Source organism: Ylistrum balloti, unplaced genomic scaffold, assembly GCF_031769215.1.
Source record: "Ylistrum balloti isolate Yb309-2 unplaced genomic scaffold, AGI_CSIRO_Ybal_v1 Utg369646, whole genome shotgun sequence".
In the NCBI taxonomy this organism is placed as follows: Eukaryota; Metazoa; Mollusca; class Bivalvia; order Pectinida; family Pectinidae; genus Ylistrum; species Ylistrum balloti.
In genome coordinates, this window is record NW_026781904.1 from 791,165 (window position 1) to 814,009 (window position 22,845).

The 22,845-nt window shown below is 35.3% G+C and overlaps 2 protein-coding genes across 2 annotated transcripts; both read right to left on the reverse strand.

The window, feature by feature from the left end:
- Positions 1–7,486: 7,486 nt before the first annotated feature.
- LOC132555141 (acanthoscurrin-2-like) lies at positions 7,487–10,399 on the reverse strand. The gene is made up of 2 exons (XM_060219493.1): positions 10,327–10,399; positions 7,487–8,091 (listed from the first exon to the last, which is right to left on the reverse strand). The coding sequence occupies exons 1-2, from the start codon at positions 10,397–10,399 to the stop codon at positions 7,487–7,489; spliced, it is 678 nt and encodes a 225-aa protein (XP_060075476.1).
- Positions 10,400–14,860: 4,461 nt separating this feature from the next.
- Positions 14,861–20,493, reverse strand: LOC132555152 (uncharacterized). The gene is made up of 4 exons (XM_060219503.1): positions 20,430–20,493; positions 17,010–17,197; positions 16,064–16,177; positions 14,861–15,406 (listed from the first exon to the last, which is right to left on the reverse strand). Exons 1-4 carry the CDS (start codon positions 20,491–20,493, stop codon positions 14,861–14,863), a joined length of 912 nt encoding a protein of 303 aa, XP_060075486.1.
- Between the last annotated feature and the right edge of the window lie 2,352 nt (positions 20,494–22,845).

The following is a 22,845-nucleotide window of genomic DNA, read 5'->3' on the forward strand; positions in this document are numbered from 1 at the left end:
TAAATAGTTAAAAATAATTATTGACTCATTTAGTTGCCTCATTTCCTTGACTCATTAAGGTAATTTTTTTTTTTTTTTTTTTTTTTTATAATTTTCAAAACACAATTTTAAACGTGCATTATGCTGGGTATATTCCACAGCTACAATTACTGTAAATGGAAAATGTATTAAGCGAAAAGATCTCAATCACATGGAATGCGAACAGCTGACACACAAAGTTACAACAGGGGTTATTTCGGAGCTGACAAATAGAATTGCAATGACAACAGGAAGGTTTCAATGTCACCTTGTTTTAAACCAAGGGATATGAATTCCAAACACTTGGCCATACGTTTTTCTATTATAAAGATAAACCTTTGAATCTTTGCAACGTCTGTTTTTGTGTTTGGTGCCGTATGTCATCACCAAACGATACACATATCAAATAAACAATAAACCGGATTGAATTGGATACCCTTATTCTAACAAAGCACATGTTTTATAAAAGCAGTTTTGCATGTCTAATACTGATAAGTAATACAAGTCTCCTGCAGTATTTAAAAGCGTGGCACATAGAAAATTAGTATTTACTTAAGAAAAAATGCAAGCTTCTGAATTTTCACGAGGTCCCAGGACTGGCAGACCTCAAAAGCAGTTATCCTTTTGTGTTTGACAGAAGAGGACAGTTGAAAATCAATTTTCGCGTTAGCAAGCAAACCGTCAACATCCGTAAACTCTGATGTAGACTCTACGCTGTAAGTTTCACTTGTATGTCCTTGATGGAACTTAACTTGGACAAAAGACTAGATCCTCCAGTTCCGTATTTCGCTGCCAATCCATTCGCAGTTTGGCCTTTCCTCGTAGATGGCAATGTCAAACCACAGAACCCTCCCTTCAGCACGAAAAAATACAGAAGCTCTTATGGTCTGCAATGTCACCAGACATAGACCCAGTTGAGCATGTGTGGGAATATTTCGGATAAAAAGTCGATGCACAGAATCCTATTGCTAAATAATTTACGGTTTGCATAACAATCAGGAACGGCAGATTTTTATAAGAACTAACGTTTGTTCAATAAAAGGAGACGATGGACAAAATAACTATTAGACGCGCGGTGACTACACCCGGAACAGACATTTTCATACCCAATTAAACTCATTGGTTAGTTGAACTTCTTGATTTAGTAACATGTTTGGTAGTTGGCGCCATATCTGTGAATAAAGACAGACAAATAACAGCGTGTCCAATCGCCACATCGGGTCTCAAAAATGAATACACATGGGTGTACAAATCGAAGCGTGTAAAAACGAGGTCAGAAACGAACTTCATATCGTTCTGAATATATGATCATTTTGTACTTTTCGTATAGCGCACGGACCGTATTTTGGGTATCTTTTAAGGCCAGAACTAAGGTTAATTTTAGTATAGTTAATACTAAATTCTCGAAAAACATTGGCCGGTCTGAACAAATGTTTATGTTTCTCTTTTGAAGCTGGCTTTCCTCTCATTTCTAACAAATGCATCATTACAATCAAGTGTTGGGTATGAAGACTTTTTCATATAGAACACATCTGAATATAAATTTTGATTCCTTCGGCTGTAGACTTTCTGAACAATGATTATTTATTTATTAGATATCTCATGCGGACACAGGATTTCTAAAGGTGTGAACCAGAGGGTGTCTAAACACAATTGATATTTTACATTTTCTGACCAATATTGCCAATGAAAGTTATTTTTTATATTGTAAAATTCGGAATTGATGTAACTGAAGGAAGTTGACCTTATCCATATTTATCTTCACTAATCCAATTTGGAGAACTGGTAAATATTATTAACATAACTAAAGTAAGCTTCCGCAAAGCATACTGAACATAAATGCATACTATGCATATGTTTGTAAGTAGGACAACTTCTAAATGGGTGACATACATGTACGTCCATGTATTTGTGGACTTTGCTCTTACATCATTTATAATTATCAAAATGTTATCAAAATTACAAAGAATTACATGCTGACGTTGGAATAATTGCAAACGCCACGGTCACTGCTGTTCACCCATTTGATTATAAATATGGTAAACTTAATAATTATGATACCAAAATGTGTTTGATGAAGGGTATTTTGATTCAAAACATGTCGAGTAGAACTTCTAGTTATAAATCGGAACCCGGATCTTTTCCCGAAAGTTTGTTAGTAAGAGTAATGTCCCTTGTTTCAAAAGACTGGCCTTGGTTAACCGTGTTTGGTGAGCCTCGCCTACATTCGCCTCACTCGCTGAGCAAGGTATTCGTGTAATGAAATGAGACTAATTTTTAATACATATTTCGTCACAAACATATTTCGTTTCAAAGTTGATATGTTTCTCTCATCTTTGTCATTGGTTTTTGTCGATGAAGACTAAATTATTTCTTTTTTAAGAAAGTCTTTTTTAAATGATACAGCACTTCCGGTTCCGTAAGTTTATTTTCATATCGACTGTGTATGGTTCTAATGGATGTCTAAACAACAAATCCTATTGAGTTGTCATCGAATACTATAAGCCTATTGAGAAGTGCATATTTCCTAGTGTTCCATTAACCGATAAACAGTTTTTTACTAGACTGCATTGACCTTCCCTCTACTCGAGAATATTTTTATCGTAATGTCTAAAGACCCTTTTTGAAACTGATGAGGTTGGTAAAATTCTAGGTTATCTGAAAGATGTTGGTCTGTATGATAGACCATGACTAAACATTTTAATTTTAATCATGATAATATAACCATTTAAGATTTTTAGCATTTCCTTTTTACCTTTAGTTTGTTTGATGCTAGTTCTTTTTTTGATCGCTGTTTTTCACCGGTTGATGGCCATAATGACCTTTTATGGGTTGACGGCCCGTTAAAATTGTAATAATTATAATAGTGTAACATAAATTTGAAAGTATGCTTCTTATGGTATGATTTTGTTCTCTATGATTTTGTGATATTTTTCGGTGGACCTTCCTGAAGACTTGCATTACCACAGCAAGATTCTTGTATTTCAACGTCTTATTGACATTACGGGGATTGCAATACAGTCTTCCCATAACCATTGTAACTTTTGTACAATGTTTGAGATTGCAAGTGATAGACACTGCTGGCGAGCTTTTAGTCCTCGAGGTTTTGCAGCAAACTATATGCTAGTTTTCATTCATTCGAATAATGGCACATTTCATAATATACACATGTACTTGTTCTTAAATTGTTAGAAACATAAAATTTACAAAATTAATTGTATTATAAGGTAGTGCACCTCCCAATCTAGATTATGGCAATTTTTCGATCACTTTGGGGTTTCTTCAGTCGCCTCCTAGGCTTCAAAATTTAGGTCCTGGCATCACAACTGAATCTTTGACGGAATAGCTCTATGATAGTTTGTTTCGCTCTATCATATCTTACTCTAATGTTGTATTTTTCTTGTATGCTTTTCTTTTGTGTGTCGTTTGTACGATAGTTGTAAACTCTAAAGCACTATATATTATAAGTATGTCTATTTCATCTGTTAGTGATCATTTGCAAGACCCTTTTTGAAACTGTTGAGATTTATAAAGTTCTAGGTTTGTCTCTATTATAGAATATGACTTACCAATTTAATCTTTTGTGATAATCTAACCATTTAAGATTTTTAGCATTTATCTTTTACCTTTTAGTTTGTTTGATGTTATTTCCTTTCTGGATCGCCGTGTGTTTCACCAATTGATGGTCCTAATGACTTTTTTTCGTGTTGACGGTCCGTTAAGATTGTAATACTAATAAAATAATATTAATATTAATATGTAGTTGTAGCAAACAATAATATGATACCTTTTGTACTTTAAATTGTATGTGTATTATTAATGTTTGTCAGCAATTGAATCCAATTGTTATATTTGTATTTGCGACGATTAAAATTGATTTCTCTTTCTCTAATATGCTACATGTATTGTTTACATATACATACAAACATTACTTCATCATTTGTCACGATGTTTATGTTCGGCTATGATATAATATATGTTATGTGGATTTTATAAGCCATGCTATGTTTTCAGAAGCGCTTAAATTTGATAGAGGATATGAATTTATTCATGAAAAGCATTATGAGTAATAATCATTATGACAACTTTCCTTAGCTTCCTTGTAATGTTGTTAGCACCATGTCAACATCTACGTTATAAATGCCACGTTCTTCTAGATAAATGATGTACGTCATAGTGTTAGAACATATTCACCTAGGTCATATAGTAACATCCTAATCCACTTTGTCATTACAGTGTGTTCTAATTATGACGTTACCTGCATGCCCCGTTTTAATTCTGTCTAATAGTGACACGGTTCAGCATATGCATACGTATCTCATGCTACTCAAAATTGTCTGATATACGAAATTTATTTGATGATATGACTGCTGCATCTCTCCGACTACATTTTGACTTTTCTTTCGATCACTTTGGATTTTTTACAGTCGCCTTCTCGACTTAGGGCCTTAGCATCACTAACGAGTCATAGAAGGACGAGATAGCTGTACTATGCAGTATACTTCATTATATTGTTCTACTGAATCTAACTCTAAATCATTAAAAGGTGCTGTTCACTTATGTGCTTTTTGTACAATTCTTAAATCCTCTAGCGGATGTAATATTGCATGCCTGAATCCTATTGTCACACATGTTTCAATATTTCCAACTGTCTCATTTGTTATATTGTCTTCATAGTGTCTACGACAGTCATAATTAACGTCCACATCCGAATTGCCTTGATATGGAGGACAGTCTATACTCTTGTATCTCGTCTGTTCTAAATTCTTTTCATTCTCTTTATCGTTTTAGTTCAATAGCAACGACAGTTCAATCCGTCGAATGTTTCTTTCATTGCGTCCATATTTCAAAACCTTCGTGCTGCAGTATATGAAGGTTATATGAGAGTTCAAACTATTGACTGTTTTTTCATTGATATCAAAGCAGTATCTATGTTGATAGGTGATAAATGTTTGTGGATAAAAGGTTCACACTTATAGGAGATACGAGATAACTTTATTCCTCTGATATATTACGGCATATTGTTTCATGTAAATTTACGATAGAATGTTGAGGAAATATAAAAATGGAAATGTTTAGAGACATTAGAGAGGGAAGCATGTTCACTATTAGTCGTATACACTACAAAACAGGCATTTCTGAACACTTGTAAACGTAACGGAAAACTCTTGTGTATTTTTCGTTATGTGACAACCAAGAAGTGAAATATGAATCTAGAAAAATCTACTCAGAACGCACGGATGCATTTTGTACATAAATTAAACTTACTCCCTATTTTTCGTTAGAAATTCGTGCTCACTTGCCTTAATGTAACTGACGAAGTGTATTTAGTACACAGGTAAAACTAGATATTTTCCTGTTTCCTGGTGTTGTATGTGCACTTATGATACGAAACAGTGATGTCATATTGGCCTATCCCTGGACATCATAGTCTGACAAGGTTAGACGAGATCTGATGCCTAAAGCTATCATGATGCGAGGAGATCCCCTATAACCTTACGTCATTTTTTGGTTATTTTTTAATTTTTTCAAACGTTTGCACACTTGCGCATTTAGGTATTTTTTTATCTATTGCAATGCCACTTGTCTTGTTTCTACAACACGTATATCTAAAATTCCTAATTCAGTCTTCTATGGCACTTCATAGACATTTCCAAAATTAAAACAACTGGTAATTTTGTACTTTTCCATAAAAGAATGTACATTGTAAACAAGTTTGAAAACGTTATGATTGTAATATATTTGTACTTTTCAACGATCCGATTTCAGCATCAGTTTTGCAATATCTATGCCATATAAGGAAAACACAAATCGGTACAACAAACATATCATCATGTCATAATGGGCAAGCGCTTGTATAACATTTTGCACGTGGAAAGTTTTAGGTCCTCACCTGAAAAACGGAAAAAATGTGACGAAATGTAAATAGCAACGAAATGAAATTTACGTGGTCTCTTTTTATGCTAATTCTAAATTTGTATGGAGAGGTGGTATTCACCGACATATCTTCCGTACCGTCTTTAAGAACTATGACCCATTGAATGGGATTTCCGATGGTTTTTGCTCAATGGAGATTTTATCCAACATAGGTGATAGAGTGATGCTTGCTTAAATTTGTGTTCCTGATAATTTGTCTCACTTTTCACTTTAATATTAGGAATCTTATTTGTACCTAAAAGTGCGTATTCCATTTTAATTGATAAAGAAGTCATATCTTCGGCTGGGTTTGTTTCCGTCAGTCTCATTCGTCATGTAAACACTTAAAAAAGTATACTCCCTAATAATTTATGTGTTTTCCAAGTGATGTCACTAGTATAATAAACAACGAGCATCTTAATATATATTGACGACGCCTGTCAAAAATCGATTGTCATGCCATAATATTGACAATGACGTCACGTGTTTGGCGCAACAAAATTGCTTCTTACCTTTGTGTCTCTTCTTATTCTTCGTATCAAATTTGTAACATTTTTGAATTAAAAGGCTCACAAAAATAAAACTTCGTGAATTGCTGGTGATGAAGTCTCATAAAATGACCACCAAAATTAGGATCCTATATGTTTTCAAATATAAATTGTTTGCAAAAAATCTTCTTGTTCATGATTTTGTAATTAATAGGATGTTACATTTCCTTGAAGTGAAGTTTGGTTGAGGGAAATACTTTACTCTTCGCTACCTTAGTCAGGGTACAGTTTGCATGAGTGAATATTCTTTGCTATGACCGTTATTAAGACACAGACAAATTAAAAGTGTCAAGTACGTGCCAACGGATTAAATTTACGAGAGAAACAAACTTTTAAACATTTTAATTAATCTATTAAATACTGAGTTGTTTCGTACTCTGTTAGCTTATTTTCTTAATATAGACCGAGGGTTGTCATTAGGAAGACTTTCAAAACATTGTGGTTTCATAAAAAGGTAGATGATTGATTTATATAAATCCTCTTTTTTAATGGAGAGGGAAAAAATTCTCGAAAACAATTAATTAATGTTATATAAAACAGAGAAATGTAGAATAAATGTAGGAAACTAACTAGTGTTTTAGAGTTAGGAAAAGACAGAAGCAACACACTAGTAATGCATTGCACACATGTCACATATCATGTACATGTATATTGTAATATCGCTCTTTGCACAAAAGCAATATTTTCAAGCAGGTCAGTATGTGTGATATTGATTAATATCGGCTGTTTTTTCACGATCAGAACAAGACTTTTACATTATCATTTCAGGCATTATCAGTAACAAGGTGTAAATGTATATAGTTAAAACGAGAAGCCGAATCGAGTTGTATACCTTGATGGACATGTGCATGGCAGGTCGTATGCGAACTCGTGTATAATACTATCCAAGGAAATGTCACTGCATATCTCAATGTTTCTGTATTTTTGTTTTAACAGAGATTGCGTACAATAGGTAATTATATTAAATCCGAATTTATTACAAATTTCGCAGCAAAGGGAAAATATTAAAATTCAAATCCAACGCATGCGTAATGTACCGATTCTGGACAACACATGGTAGGCAGAAAAGAATTTTCCTTGTAATCTTCACAGTTTCCGTAGCTCACGTGTCCTCTCGGACACATGAAGTGACATTTGCAATACTTAAGCCACATTGGCGACATGCATTTTTTGGTAACTGGCTTTTTTTGTCCTTGGCCGAGTTGGCCAAACATACTCGCCATACCCGTGCCTCCCATATTAGTCCCCATTCCGCCTGAAAGTAAACTCCCCATTCCGCCCATTCCGCCCATTTCGGCTCCCATTGGTCCTCCGAACAAAGATTCCATTCCACCCATAGCATTTCCTGCGCCACCCATTCCTAACCCCATCATGCCTTCGAATCCACCCATGGTGCCTCCAGTTCCTCCTGTTCCACTTCCAAAGAAACTATCCATTCCACCCATGCCTCCTCCAGTCATTCCCATTCCACTTCCAAATACACCTTCCGTTCCACCCATAGCGAATCCTGCCGATCCGTCCATTGCTCCGCCCATTAAACCTCCCATGCCGCCCATCGATCCAGCTCCAGTGTCGGTAGCCATAAGACCACCGCCAAACAAATCAGGACCTATAATATAATATAATATAATATAATATAATATAATATAATACGAAACGCCAAAAAAGTCAATTAATTTACACCTGGACAAATGTTTTTAAAAACAACCCTCTATACGGGCATTTTTTCAGAGACCTTAACATGCATCTGTATGGTGCACTTCAGTCTTTTGGTTGGCGAAGGTATTTCTTATTATACGATTTACACTGAGAAGAATATACTTAGTTTTGTGTGTGTATGTTTAATTTCTTACCATTCTGCGAATGCTATCTGACACATTGCGATTATGACTCATACTGGTATTTCATGGTTGGTTGCATCTTGATTACACGTTTTTGGGTCAACGCGCAGAGACGTATGATATCATTATACTTTTATATTGTGAGAATATCAGCAAACATGTTGTAGTAACATGATCTAGAGAAAGTCATCTAAAGCAATTCCAAGACGTAACGAATCTAATCCAAAATCAAAGACATTTTGTCTTCTTTTACTTCTATGTAAGGTAGTTTTATTACCACATCTATACAAATCGACATCAATTTTCAAATGTCGCATTTCCAGGCAATTATTTGTATTTGAATTTAACCATAAGTCATATGATAGGTAACAAATATTATCTTGGTCAATCGAAGTAACATGCTCGGCAGCGAAGCTACGAGAATACCGTCTCCCAATATCTTGCAAATGCAGAACACATGGCAATTTGTCACAATCAGAATTACTGATAATGCCCTACATATTCCTCAACATAAGATGAAATTAATCGCTAATGTTAACAAAAATAATATATCTGTCACAAACATGGTATTCGGTTTATTCAGAATGGTGCCTACTAATGTAAGCATTCTATGAAATATAGTGTGTTCCTCAATTGACAACCAAAACCAACTGGTTTAGTTTTATGTTTACCAATGATAACCCTGTTGTTTGTTCTAAAAGGTCTCTATTTGCAGGTGAATCAGAATTAGCGTAACACTGTGCTCGAAAGACGTAACACTATAGCAGGAAGCTGTAACGCGTTGGTGGAGAAGGTGTAACGCGATGGTGAAGAAGTTGTAACGCAATGGATGGTGGAGGTGTAACGCGATGTTGGAGAAGGCGTAACGCGATGGTGGGGAAGGTGTAACGCAATGGTGGGGAAGGTGTAACGCGATGGTGGAGAAGGTGTAACGCGATGGTGGGGAAGGTTTAACGCGATGGTGGAGAAGGTGTAATGCGATGGTGGAGAAGGTGTAACGCAATGGTGGAGAAGGTGTAAGGGTGGAGAAGGTGTAACGGGATGGTGGGGAAGATGAAACGCGATGGTGGAGAAGGTGTAACGCGATGGTGGAAAAGGTGTAACGCAATGGTGGAGAAGGTGTAACGGTGGAGAAGGTGTAACGGGATGGTGGGGAAGATGAAACGTGATAGTGGAGAAGGGGTAACGTGATGGTGGGGAAGACGAAACGCGATGGTGGAGAAGGTGTAACGCGATGGTGGAAAAGGTGTAACGCAATGGTGAAGGTGTAACGCGATGGTAGATAAGGTATGACGTTATGGAGGGTAAAATGTGACGTTATGATAGGGAAGTTGTGACATTATGGTAGATAAGATGTGACATTATGGTAGATAAGTTGTGACGTTATGGAGGGTAAAATGTGACGTCCTGATAGGGAAGTTGTGACATTATGGTAGATAAAGGGTGACGTTATGGAGGGTAACATGTGACGTTATGGAGGGTAAAATGTGACGTTATAATAGGGAAGTTGTGACGTTATGGTAGATAAGGTGTGACATTATGGTATGTAAGATGTGACATTATGGTAGGGAAAAGATAATGATATTTTAGGAAAAGATGACAACGATATGATTTAGTTTGCTCGTCAAATTACGCTCTTCGGCTATAACAAGTGATTATGTAACAACGAAATATGAATTCTTTACATATTTACATAAAACACAGCTTAAAGTTTATTTAAGGATCCTCTAGTAAATTAAAATATCATTGTTTTCACAAAGGTTGGCTTAACAGTTGATATTTTAAACTGACATAAACAATGTTCAATCATTCTGTATGACATGAAAGCTTTTATATTAATAAATTAATGCACGTGCGGCAGAGAGTAGTATCATCAATATATAATGATAACTAACATTTTGCAAAAAATATTAAAAGGTTAGTCACAACGATAACTGTAAATATTTGAAATTAAGAATATGGTCGACTTTAACAAGTCAAACAGGCCAATAAAAAATACTCACCAAATATAAAGCCACGTGCAATGTGTAGGAGAGCAAAGACGATGAAGAGGATATTTAGCCTGGAAGACTGCATCTTGATGATAGTCGGCAAGCCGTCTGCTGAAAGGATATTTTATGCTCAGCATATAGAGTAAAAAGTTAGTGTTGTATTTGGGGCACCCACAGGAGAATTTAAATTCCAACTTTCAGAACCATCGTAACACACAGAAATGTTTATCTTCAAATTACATAGATAATGATTACTATTTTTATGTATAATATGTTTCAAAGTTATTGTAAAAACTTAAACACTTTTTGTTCTGCTAATCATATCAATACACCCTTCTTTTGAAATATCCTCTAAGGTGTAAAACAGTTGTAAAACGGTGTTCAACAATCAAAATAGACGACTTTTCTTTATTGCATGAGGTAAACATGAAACAATAATGATGATAAATACGTAGCCAGGGGAGGTGCTAGGCGACTGCTGTCGAGTCAGCTTGACATAACACACGAACATTAACCTTCAGTGTCTTTGCATGACAGTCTTAATTGGAAGGAGAGCACGATGGTTCCAAGAATATATACATTGCTTAAGTAAATGGACCAAAACAAGATACACATATGACCATTACATCATGATTTGTGTACATAACCTTTCATCTTTGCGTTATTGCCCTTCTAACTCTCTGCAAATTTAATTAAAATTAAGCATTTATTTTGCTAGTCTTACAGATGCTTTTCAGGAGACCTCAGATAAAAGGAAACTTCTTCATAATATTTTTTTTCATTTATCATTTATCGAACCTCTTCATGTTCAACTGAAATTGTTGGATATTTTTGTAAGTCCCCACTAGAACCAGTCATGTGTCAGGAGGCATTATTTACATATTTAGTATATAAGACATAAATACACAGCCTATAAATAGTGGTCCGTCTTACATATGTATTTCATAAATAGATTAATTGAAATCTAGTTAGTTATGTTGACCAAATACGCGTGAGCTTTCAAGCAAGACCACCCACCATACTGAGTCGTTGGGGATATCTCGTATATTCGTGCATTTACATATTCATCACATTAACGAGCATAAATGATTAGTTTAGACATAGCCACTGACCCCTTAGAAATAAGTAGTGGTCAGGTTATTTAAGAATGATAATGAATTTATCATTTTGAGATACACGTTACAAACTCGAGAGCTAGTTCAATGATTCAACTTTTACAGATCTATCCTATCAGAAATTAAAGTTTATTTGTTTTGTTGTTTATTGTGTTTCTTTAGATTGTTCGACTTTTTAATTCTTCAATAATAGGACATTACATGCCACGTTCTGGAACAAAGGGGGTTTCTTATGCTCCAACACAACAAATCACTGATGCATGACCAGGTATACATGCTAGAGACATATGAAAAATGCCCCAAACCCAGTAAAAAGATTAACTGGAAATATTTGTGACATATTAATATCCATTTTAAATATTCTAAGAAAACAATTCAGCGTTAAACTGTGATGACTTTCTCATTTTAGAGCTAATATACCATGAAATTGTAACGATATCTATCTAACTGGAATTAACAATATGGGACTTTTTGCTGCTTGTCCTCTGGCTCCTTGCAACAGACAATATTGCGCTTCGTCTTTGGGAGGAGTTTAACAGCATGTCGGTAGGATCTTGCTTTGTCACTTTCTCAAGCTTGAAACTGAAGCAGTTCTTTTTTATTTGTTCCGTAGACAGTGTATACAAAAACGTGCGCATTTTGTCCGCGGTGATGATTTACTTCACAGCTGGATCATTTGTTGAACGCGAATTCCGGACGTGTGGACCCATACTTAATCATCGATGCCAACCCATCTATTCACCAACTACTGCTATTAATATCAAATACTGATAAGGAATTTAATCACTGTCTGGGATCGTTCATATTACGGAAAATTCTGTTTTGAAGCTGCCATGACGTTTTCTGCTCTTTACGTGGGAGTTTCACAGGCGCCTGCTGTAGGGATTTAAATCCGTGTTCTTTTCTTTTTGACCGAATTATCAAATAGAGTTTCATCAGGACAAATTCCGCTACACGTAACGGGAGTTTGCAGTGAATATCTTAAACAAAAACCAAAGGTAACGTCATATATTCCTGTACTCTTCCCAGGAAAAATGTTTGGTGTGAATTTTGCAGGTCGTTAAGGCCAAATGCTCACTGAATTAGTTTACCTGAAGTGCACGAACAAAATTCACATAGGCGACATTAGGTGATTACCTAACCATCTTCCTGTATCATTCTTTGTTATAAATGAATCTTAATTCGAAAGTCAACGACTAGTTCAAAATTTCACTATTTTCGTTAAAGTCTTAGAATCTCGTTACACTGTGACGGGGCCATTTAACGGAAGAGATAATTTATGTGTGTTTAGTAACTTTATTTGTTTGTATATTTTACCATTTTCCTTCAAAAATATGTAACTATTTTCTTTTCGAAATGAATGGTGCCACGTCAGCAGCCTTTATGCAAGATAACAATTGTGGAGAGATTGTACACAGGATATGCAATATAATAGTACATTTATCATAAATTTAGAATTAGATATGAGGAAGCCGAATGATAGATGGATTAAACTGCATCATACTGTTTCATCCTTTAAAAATGATTACAAGTAATGTCAGAATCCAGATATGGAGTTACATTACCCTATAATTAAATATATATGAATAAATTTCGCTATGAATATGTATTACATTTTAGTCTATCTCTTGCAATTTCAAAAATACGCTCATGCCATATAAATGCTTACCATGTTTAGCATTAATCTAAGAGGAGAACGATGATGGTATTTTTACATCACTTTGTGTACAGTAGCAATAAATGGAAAAGATGACTTTGGTTTCCACCCTGATGTGTCTACCACTTTAAAATGGTACAGAATACGCCCTTTGATATATATTAAGAATTTAATATAGTAGATTCAAACGAAGGATTCCACCGCATCATCTAATTATTTCTAAGACTCGTCGGTGATGAAGATCTTTGATGACCTAGTTACCATACACGACGGGCATTACAAGAAAGCCTCCAGTGGTCCTTGTTTCCTATCACTGAAGTATACTTCCCTGATCCAGACTAAAATCAGCATTGCTAGTAAGGACAAAAGTGCTGCATTACCTGACAGCAGTAAGACAAATGTTTACATTATGTGTGTACAGGTATGAATTAAGTGACTGTAAAGTAGATCCATTATATATCATTTCCCTCAGTGTTTGTTAAGATTTGGAATATAGCACTCTTCAACAAATACCTATAAGTTCAAATTGGTATTCATATGAATTATGAGGTAGAAGATAGCTTATTACTGTCACTGTTAGTGCTGGTTTAAAAGACTGAAAAGTACTACTAGATATAGGGATGACATTTGTAACAATTACGGACACTTTTCATTATTTTTAAACATGTTTATTAGTTTTTCTTGTTTTTACAGGTAATTGGCTTCATTCAGCAGATAGAGTTATGCTCTACACTTAAGATTAAGCTCAGCAAGTCCACTTCACACACCATTCACAACAAATAAGTTTTGTATATTTAAGACGCCTATGTTTATTGTATTCATGGACTTATTATGGTACATGATTCAATTCATAGAACATTGTTTTAAAAATGCATGTATAGTTAAATTAAAAATATCTAACCTTTTTATTGTATAATTTGCAATGTTTTAGGTGATGACTTACTATTTTTACATTTAAATCACATGTGAATACATGAATCATTATGTTACATCGAAACATCAGTGATATGTATTACTACGCAATCATTAACATTTAGGAACAGGCGATACTATATGTATGATATCTTTTATTTCTAATAAATTGAATTGTAGTTGGTTACCTTTGTTCAAAGTTAAACGAGCACAAACTGTGTCATTCAATTTTCATTATATTAACACAAAACAAAGCACGGTACACATATTCGGATGAAAAATACATATCTATATATAACATAGTGGTGTTATTAATATCACAAATGCTAAAGCAGCATAGTATCAAACGATTGATAAAAAACAAACAAACAAAAACAAAAACAAAAAAAAACAAAAATGTAGCTTATTTTGGTAATGTAGTTGATAATATTCGCGGGGGTTTCATTTCTCTATATTTGGTGTTATTCAAGATAGCGCGAAATTTATTACCCAATCTTTTACATTGTATCAAAATCTTGGAAGTGTTTGCAATATTTGAAATCTAATATTCATGAATTTGACCAGGAACAACCGCGAAATAAATAATGGATATATTATATTGTGTATATCTGTATTATAGTATTATTATAGCAATTGATTAATATAACTTATATACATAAGTAAAACTATTTGATAACAAATATGAAGTACATATGTAAAGTAAGAAATGCTACATAATGTTCAAATTACAAACACATAAAGGTTACAGTTCCATGTAAACATTTTCTGTACAATATGTAGTGGTAAGTTTTTCTTGTGCTACATGTACATGTATTTGTTTAAGTATCTTATATAAACTTGGATATAAATACACAGATATATTTCACAGTTTCGACTCCACCGTCTCTACAGTAGCTTTGGTTTCGATATGTTCAGTTCCATTCTTCAAAATGCCTTTAACACTGTTATTCCCTGATTCATCCTTTACCGGGTCTTTCTGTAATATTTTGTTCAGCTGCAGTGAATTTACTTTCTCTTTGTCATCGATAGCAATGATATCATGTGTAAACTCGTATTTCTCTTTCTGTACCTCATCTTCATAGTTAAAAACTGTGTTGTGATACCAGTTTGGTTCTCGAGATTCCATTCGTGGTATTTCGCTAACTTCTTTGTCTTTTAAATTTGTCATAGATGGATGACTTCCCAGTTTAAATGGATGTTTTCCTTCCCTTAAACGTCGTTTAGCACGAATTACAAATGGAATCAGTAACGCCATAAATACTATAAATAGAACAAGCACTCCAGCAAAAATGGCGGCGCCCATGGAATAATCAGACTTGCTCTTGTCCTCCACACGCTTGTCTAGATGCACGGCTAACGGCAGGGCGTTAGAGATGATTTTATGGTCTCTATCCCTGATCAAAACTACCTAAAACAAGTTTTACAACCCATAAATAGTACATTATATCACATTGGTAATATAAATATTATAAACAGATGTACAAATTCTCATAATGTTTTAAGATATTTAAAATTTTAAAAAAAGTTTAGAAACAGAAATAAATGAGAATCATAGACCCTTCGAGGTTTCATTGAAAACCTTTATATAGAAAGTAATAACACACTAAATGATATGAAAAAGGAAAAGCATAACAAAAACGCGTTACCGAAAATGAAACTGGAAGATAAAAATTGAAATTTCAATTGCGATTAAAGTAAATAAAAATCAACGTCGTGTCGCGTTTTGGGAAAAAAATTTAAAAGTCGATTGTGTTATTAATAAGTTGATTTTATATTATACTTTTTCGAACCTTTATAAAAGGGAGGTAACTCAAATCTCGGTCTCAAACTCCCACTTGATCTTGTCAAAAAAAGGCAGAAAATGGTTGGGCAAGACCGTTTCTCCACTGGAGTAGAGTTTCTTGTTTTAGGACCATACGATTATCATTGTGGAAGGTAGACAACTTTGTTTAATGTACCATTTCCTAGTCTTTGATGAGCTTCGCTCGGGCACATATTGTGCCCGAAAGCTGTGGTCTTATTATTCATTTTCCAGAAATATACTAATTAACGTGTATATACTTACATTGAAGATAACTTCAGTAGATTCTTCTAAATCCTCAGAGTTATTTACTACCAGGAAATTATCTTCATCAATCATGAATGCGTCTGTACCAATAACAAAGAAGCTGGTGTTGACCTAAATATCAGAATGATGGGAAACGCTTTAAATCAATGCAGATTATACAGAAATCCAATCCATTTCCTTATAAGTAAATGTGAATGAGCGCCGAGTATAGTAACATAACAGCATAATTTAGTGCATTTGGCTACACTTAACAAACATAGATTGTATATATATTATATCTACTTCATCGGTTCTTATTTAGATAACCTTCCATTATTTTATTTATATCGAAAATTTGGAAATTACCGCTCCGTCGTCGTAAGATTTTAGAACAGAAGCCAATTCAAAGTCAAACCCTTTTTGATATCATTCACCTTTACGTCAATTACATTCTAGATCAATAATTTCTCCGCAACACTAATATCCCTGCCTGCAAGAGATAAACAGGTTCGAGCATTTGTATTACAAACTTTGTAGAGATATACTCTGAATTTCCAAATTTTCAAAACTTTCAAAATGACAAGGTAACGGCCGATGTTAGGTAATAGCCGATTTGATGGAAACAATACAACTGCTTATCAAATTTCGGTACTACATGTTATGATGGGTTTCTTTAGACCGGGACACTTAGAAAAAGGTAAGAGTTAAAAGCAAAGAAGAACTCTCGACCTGCATCTTCCCATTGTACAAGTGAAATTTCAGTTCAATGTCTCTTATAAATGTGACCTGAATTTTCTCATCGTATAATCATATGTCAAATTTCTGTTCAATATCTCATTCCGTCAACGGGGAATTAAGTTGTAGACATATTATTAAAAAATGATGGGAAAACGGCAATTGCCAACACTATATGTCCCGGTCATTTCATGTCCCGGACATAAAATATCAAAACATATTGACATACCCCGATGATATCTCCCTTTGTCACAGTCAATCGGATGAATTCGCTATTAACACCTTTCAGGATGTGTTCATCGACAGAGTGGAGCCGTACCATGGATCCATGCACGGCTTCTGGGTTTACATATCCCTCCTTTATGTCCGAGGGCTTTGTGTCGATACCATATTCATAGTTGGTATAGAGCATTTCTCCTGTTAAATAAAGGAGATATTACGTTTACGTTAGGAATCTGTTGAAGAACACCACCAGTGAAGGTTTTATGAAAGATACTCAACTGTAAGAGACAAATACTAATTTCGAAACTGTCGTTGTGTCATATTTTTTGTCTTTTGAGTTAATCAACAAGCTATAGAAAAATAATGGAATATTTTGTATTAATACTATTTATCTAATAAAGACAAGACATCGTGAAAATGTCCGCATCGCAAACGGTTTAACGATGATACCTATTCAAACTATGATGATATTCTCACTTTCTTTGATAGCATCACTATGTAAATGACGCCTAGTAGCTCACTGACGTCACAATGATGATCTTCAGCTAATGACAACTCCGCTAAGTTATATTTTACTGGTATGATAATAATAAAATTGATGGTTGTTACTACACGAAAGACCAAACTAACCATCCATCGCCAGATATACAGAGAACATTGTCGGGCAGTCAGTTCACTACTCATTCAACGTAAGAAGGATTATTATTCAGGAAAAATCACAGAATGTGGATCGGATACAAGACAGCTTTTTAGACTCACCAGAAACCTTATGGGACATACTGGTGAAATCGCCTTACCAAGCTGTTCTTCTGAAAAAATCTTGTCCAACAAGTTCAGTGATTTTTTCCAGGATAAAATCAATACAATCAGGCAAAAGATTGATGTTGTGAACTCAACTTCCGACACTGGCATCTCTGCCATGGATGCCGATATCCAATTCTCTGGTGAACCTTTGACGCAGTTCACTCCAACAACTGAAGAAGAATTGCGCAAGATCATTACAAACTCTCAATCGAAATCCTGTGAGCTGGACCCGCTTCCCACAGTTTTACTGAAGCAATGTCTTGATGCACTGCTCCCCTTGATCACCTTAATCATGAATAAATCATTAGCAGAGTCTAGGGTTCCATTGTGTTTCAAGAAGGCTACTGTAAGACCACTGCTGAAGAAGCCTGGACTGAACAAAGAAGAATTAAAGAACTACCGTCCGGTGTCAAATCTTCCTTTCTTATCTAAGATCTTGGAGAAGATTGTGTCCCAGCGACTTGAGGCTCATCTCAATGCTAACAGTCTTCATGACAACTGGCAATCAGCCTATCGCACAGGACATTCCACTGAGACGGCCCTACTCCGTGTCTACAGTGATATTGCTGCCGCTCTGGATAACAAGTGTAGAGCGGTTCTTATCATGCTTGATCTGTCTGCTGCATTTGATGTCATTGACCATGGCACACTGTTCAAGCGTCTGGAGTACTCTTATGGGGTGACTGGTGATGCATTACGCTGGACCCAGTCTTACTTGAATGAACGACGACAGTGCGTTGCCATTGGATCAACTGTTTCAGACAGCAAAACCTTAGACTTCGGAGTTCCTCAGGGGTCCGTTCTGGGACCTAGAAAATACTGTCTTTATTCGAAACCAGTCGGGGAGATTTGTCGTCGTCATAACCTTCAGTACCATTGTTATGCCGACGACACACAAATCTACATGGTTATCAGACCTCAAGACAACTGGGACATAATAGTAGCAAGTCTTGAAGCCTGTCTAAATGACATCAGTGCTTGGATGAATTCAAATATGCTCAAGCTCAATCAGGAAAAGACAGAACTGATCGTCTTTTCCCACAAGTATCAACACACTAAAGGTCTCCAGTTAAAGGTCGATGCCCAAACTATTGAGGCCGTCCAAGCTGTGAGAAACCTTGGTGTACACTTTGATAGCTCTCTGAACATGGAGAAACAGATAAACTCAATTGCCAGTTCCTGTTATCACCAAATCAGAAACATTGGGGGTATCCGTCAGTTCATCACCACAGATGCATGCAAGACATTGGTACATTCTCTTGTTACTTCTAGGTTAGACTATGGTAACGCGTTACTCGTTGGTGTAGCTGATACACTACTGAGCCGCCTGCAGAGGGTACAGAACACCGCAGCACGCCTAGTTACCCGTACTCGAAAGAGGGACCACATTACACCAGTCCTTTACTTATTGCATTGGCTGCCCGTGCGATTCCGGTTACAGTACAAGATTTTGATGTATACATACAAGGCAATAAATGGAACAGCTCCTGAATATTTGCAGGAACTTGTCACCGTTTATCGGCCGTCACGATCACTACGATCGGAGACAGAATCCTTGTTGTGCGTTCCGAACTCTCGGACTGTGACTTATGGTAACCGATGCTTTGGAAAGGTAGCGGCCACTTTGTGGAACAGCTTACCATCTGCTACTAGAAAGTCAAAATCCCTGGCCAAATTCAAGAGGGATATTAAAACCCACCTGTTTACGTCTGCATTTTAGACTCTCACGCAGACGTCCTGTATATACATACTTTCACCACTACTTACTTGATTTGGTTACTGTGTTACATATGTTGATTACTGTGTTATACATGTTCTGTAAATTTTGTAGTAAGATTATTATGTAATTGTGAAGCGCATTAGAGTATTTTGTCAAAATAGATAGTGCGCTATATAAATGTTGTATATTATTATTATTATTATTACACTCATGATAAGGCGTTTATGATAAAAATACAATACTGAAAATTTTATTATCGTAATCATGAACTTTGATAATTAAATCAATGATGTGCATGTTTGTTGTCTGTGTACAGGTTAGCTCACATAATACGTAAGTTTCCCTCTAATTCATCCAATGAGGTTATCGAATACTAGTAACGCTGACTGTGTGCTTTTGTATAACCTTTAAGATAGCAAGTGGTAAACATAGCTGTTGGTCCTCGTGGTTGCCCGTTACGTAAATGACTCGTTTTCAGTCATGCGAATAGTGACACGGTTCATAACATACATGTTTTCTTTACGCTGATCTGATATTGTCCGATTTACTAAAACAAGGAAAAACATTAAATCATGGGGCTGTTGCACCTCCACGTTTAGGTTTTGAATTTTCTTTCGGTCACTTTGGAGTTTCCTCATTCGCCTCCTCGACTTCAAAATTTAGGTCCTTAACATCACTGACAGGTCCTAGAAGGACGGAAAAGCTGTATGATGCAGTTTAATTCATTGTTTGGCTCTACGGTAACTACCTATAAATCACTAAAAGTGTTATTCACTTGCTTGTCTTTTGCACAATTTCACCCTAGGTGAACAAACAAAGAGACACAGTTGTCAATTAATTGTAAACAAGACATGCAAATGAGTCACAGCTGACCGGATACGAGCAGAGAAGCACAATACTCACCCGATACGAACAGGTGTATACACATGGTTAAAGATGTCAGGATCAAGAATTGATGACGAGCCATTTTGCCGACTGGAAATTAAGAGATGCTTGTTACAATGTGATATTCGATTACGCCAGCATTTACTTTTGCTGTATTTGCAATTTGCGTTTGTCCATCTTTTCACTTCTTGATGTTATAGCGAGATGATATCGATTATCACATCTGTTTCGATCATTTTCCTTGATTCTGTGCCTTCAATAAAACGATATTTTCCCCTTTTTTCTATTTGAGATTTAAGATACTACATAATGAGATTGATTTTTTAATTAAGTATCGAAGATTCGAAATTTAAAATCATGAAATAGGGGTTTAGTATTTCATATCAATGGAAACACTATTTAATATAAATATATATATATATATATATATATCAAGGCGATAAATTTCGGACAAACGATGTATCAATCGGGTCTTTAGGCTTTTCAACGAGCTTTAATGAAATTTAATCTCAAAGAAACAATCTTTTTAGCTAAACCTGAAAATATGTCTCCTATGAAAGTCAATTTACATCTTATTCATATTATTCGTAAAGAGAAAATGTCCACGCTTTCAAACATAATGCAATAAAAACGATAAGGTAAAGTTGTGTTAGCATTTATGTGTAAAGTGGCCCAGAAGTATAAACGCAAATAACAGACAAAAAAAAATAGATTTTTACATAAATTCATTTTCGTTATATTAAAGTATTACTTACACGTCAACTTCATCTGTCAATGTACCCAGCTGGTGATATCTAGAAAACATAAAAATATTTATAAGTCATGTCAGTTCCGGGAGTTTAATTTTACAATATTTACTAGACGTGTTATTAGATCGGGTCTTACATAGAAAACGTCACAGTCGTAATCTATTGGAGCACAGACAAACTTTTCATCCAACCATTTTGCTCTCTGTTTCCGGATGGTCTTCAGTAACTACTGCACTCAATCCTGATAGGCTCAATACACGCGGTATCTCAAACCAAGATAATTTAATTCATAATGATCCTTGATTGCTTGGTACACTTATATATATATAGGTATTTATATATTAAAAAAAGACAAAAACAAAACTAAAAAATTAACTAAAAACCCCATTGTGATATAGAAATTTAAAAAAAGCCAACATGCCAACATAATCAAAACTCAAACTTTCATTCAATTAAACCAGGGTTAAATATGAACAAAAGAAAGATTTACACGGAGACTCTTGAAAAAACACAAGGAGAATAAGATCAGGTGTTCAGGAAGAGTAAGCGTCTTCTTCATAGATGACACCCGCCATGTAAAGTTTGGTCAATCCAAGTAAGTAATGGCACATTCACAAATGAGAACAAGGTTCACAGCAACGGAACCAACAGACAAACCAACGAGCATGAAGAATTAAAATATTATTCAATGATATCACTTTATAATACAAACCCTTACAAAGTACTATTTAGTACAATGGCCTGTATATAATCATCGAAAAATAGAGTACTGTATAAACCGATTTCACGTCCAAATGAAGACACTGATAAAGCATCGGAAAACATTTATTGAATATTAAATGATGTCGGCAGGAAGGTATGTCTCCAAGAAGTCCGCTAGGTTACCGGAATTGTAATGCTAACTTTGTATAATATCATTAACGAGTGTGATCGAATTAGGGAGCCAAGAAAAACACCGAATGAAGTTAGGCCTAGACGTTATAAGATAAGAAATGGAAATAAAACAATAAATCAACGCTTTCGTTGATATATCACCTACGTATATAGATCTTCTCTTTGTTACACTGTCGTTTTATATTCACTAGGAAAGGATGCTTGTTTTAACCGGACTGATGTTCGTCACTGGACACCATAGAATATCGCATTGTTTTCGGGGATTCTGTAGCTAAAGTCGGGTTGACTGTTCACAGTAAAAACACGCTGTACCAAGTGAGACTAGAGTCGTTGAAGTCATAGTCAAATTTGATTTGTTGTCCTTATTTTGTCCAAAGTCATGTATTTTTTTGATATTATCGCACGAAAGGTCGTTAGGTAATACATGAATCTCTGAATCATGTAGAAGAAGAATGATTAACTACATTACGTTTGTATGTAAATGTTTTCTATGATAATAACATCCTAGATATTCCGGGAGTTATGATCACTTTCACTCTCTGCACCCCTGAAACATATGGCAAAATTTAAGACACAAGCGAAGTAATTTGATTGGTTCAAGAAGAAAAAACTGACCAATCACAGGCTGATATAATCATGTTGAAGACTGCAAAAGAGCGACCCCGAGATAATTTCGTCTTGTTCACAAGGTATCACATATAGACATTAAATACTGTCATGACAAGTTCCGAGGGTGCAGAGAGCGAAAGTGGTCGTAACTCATAGAGTATCGAGGATACGATAATATCACT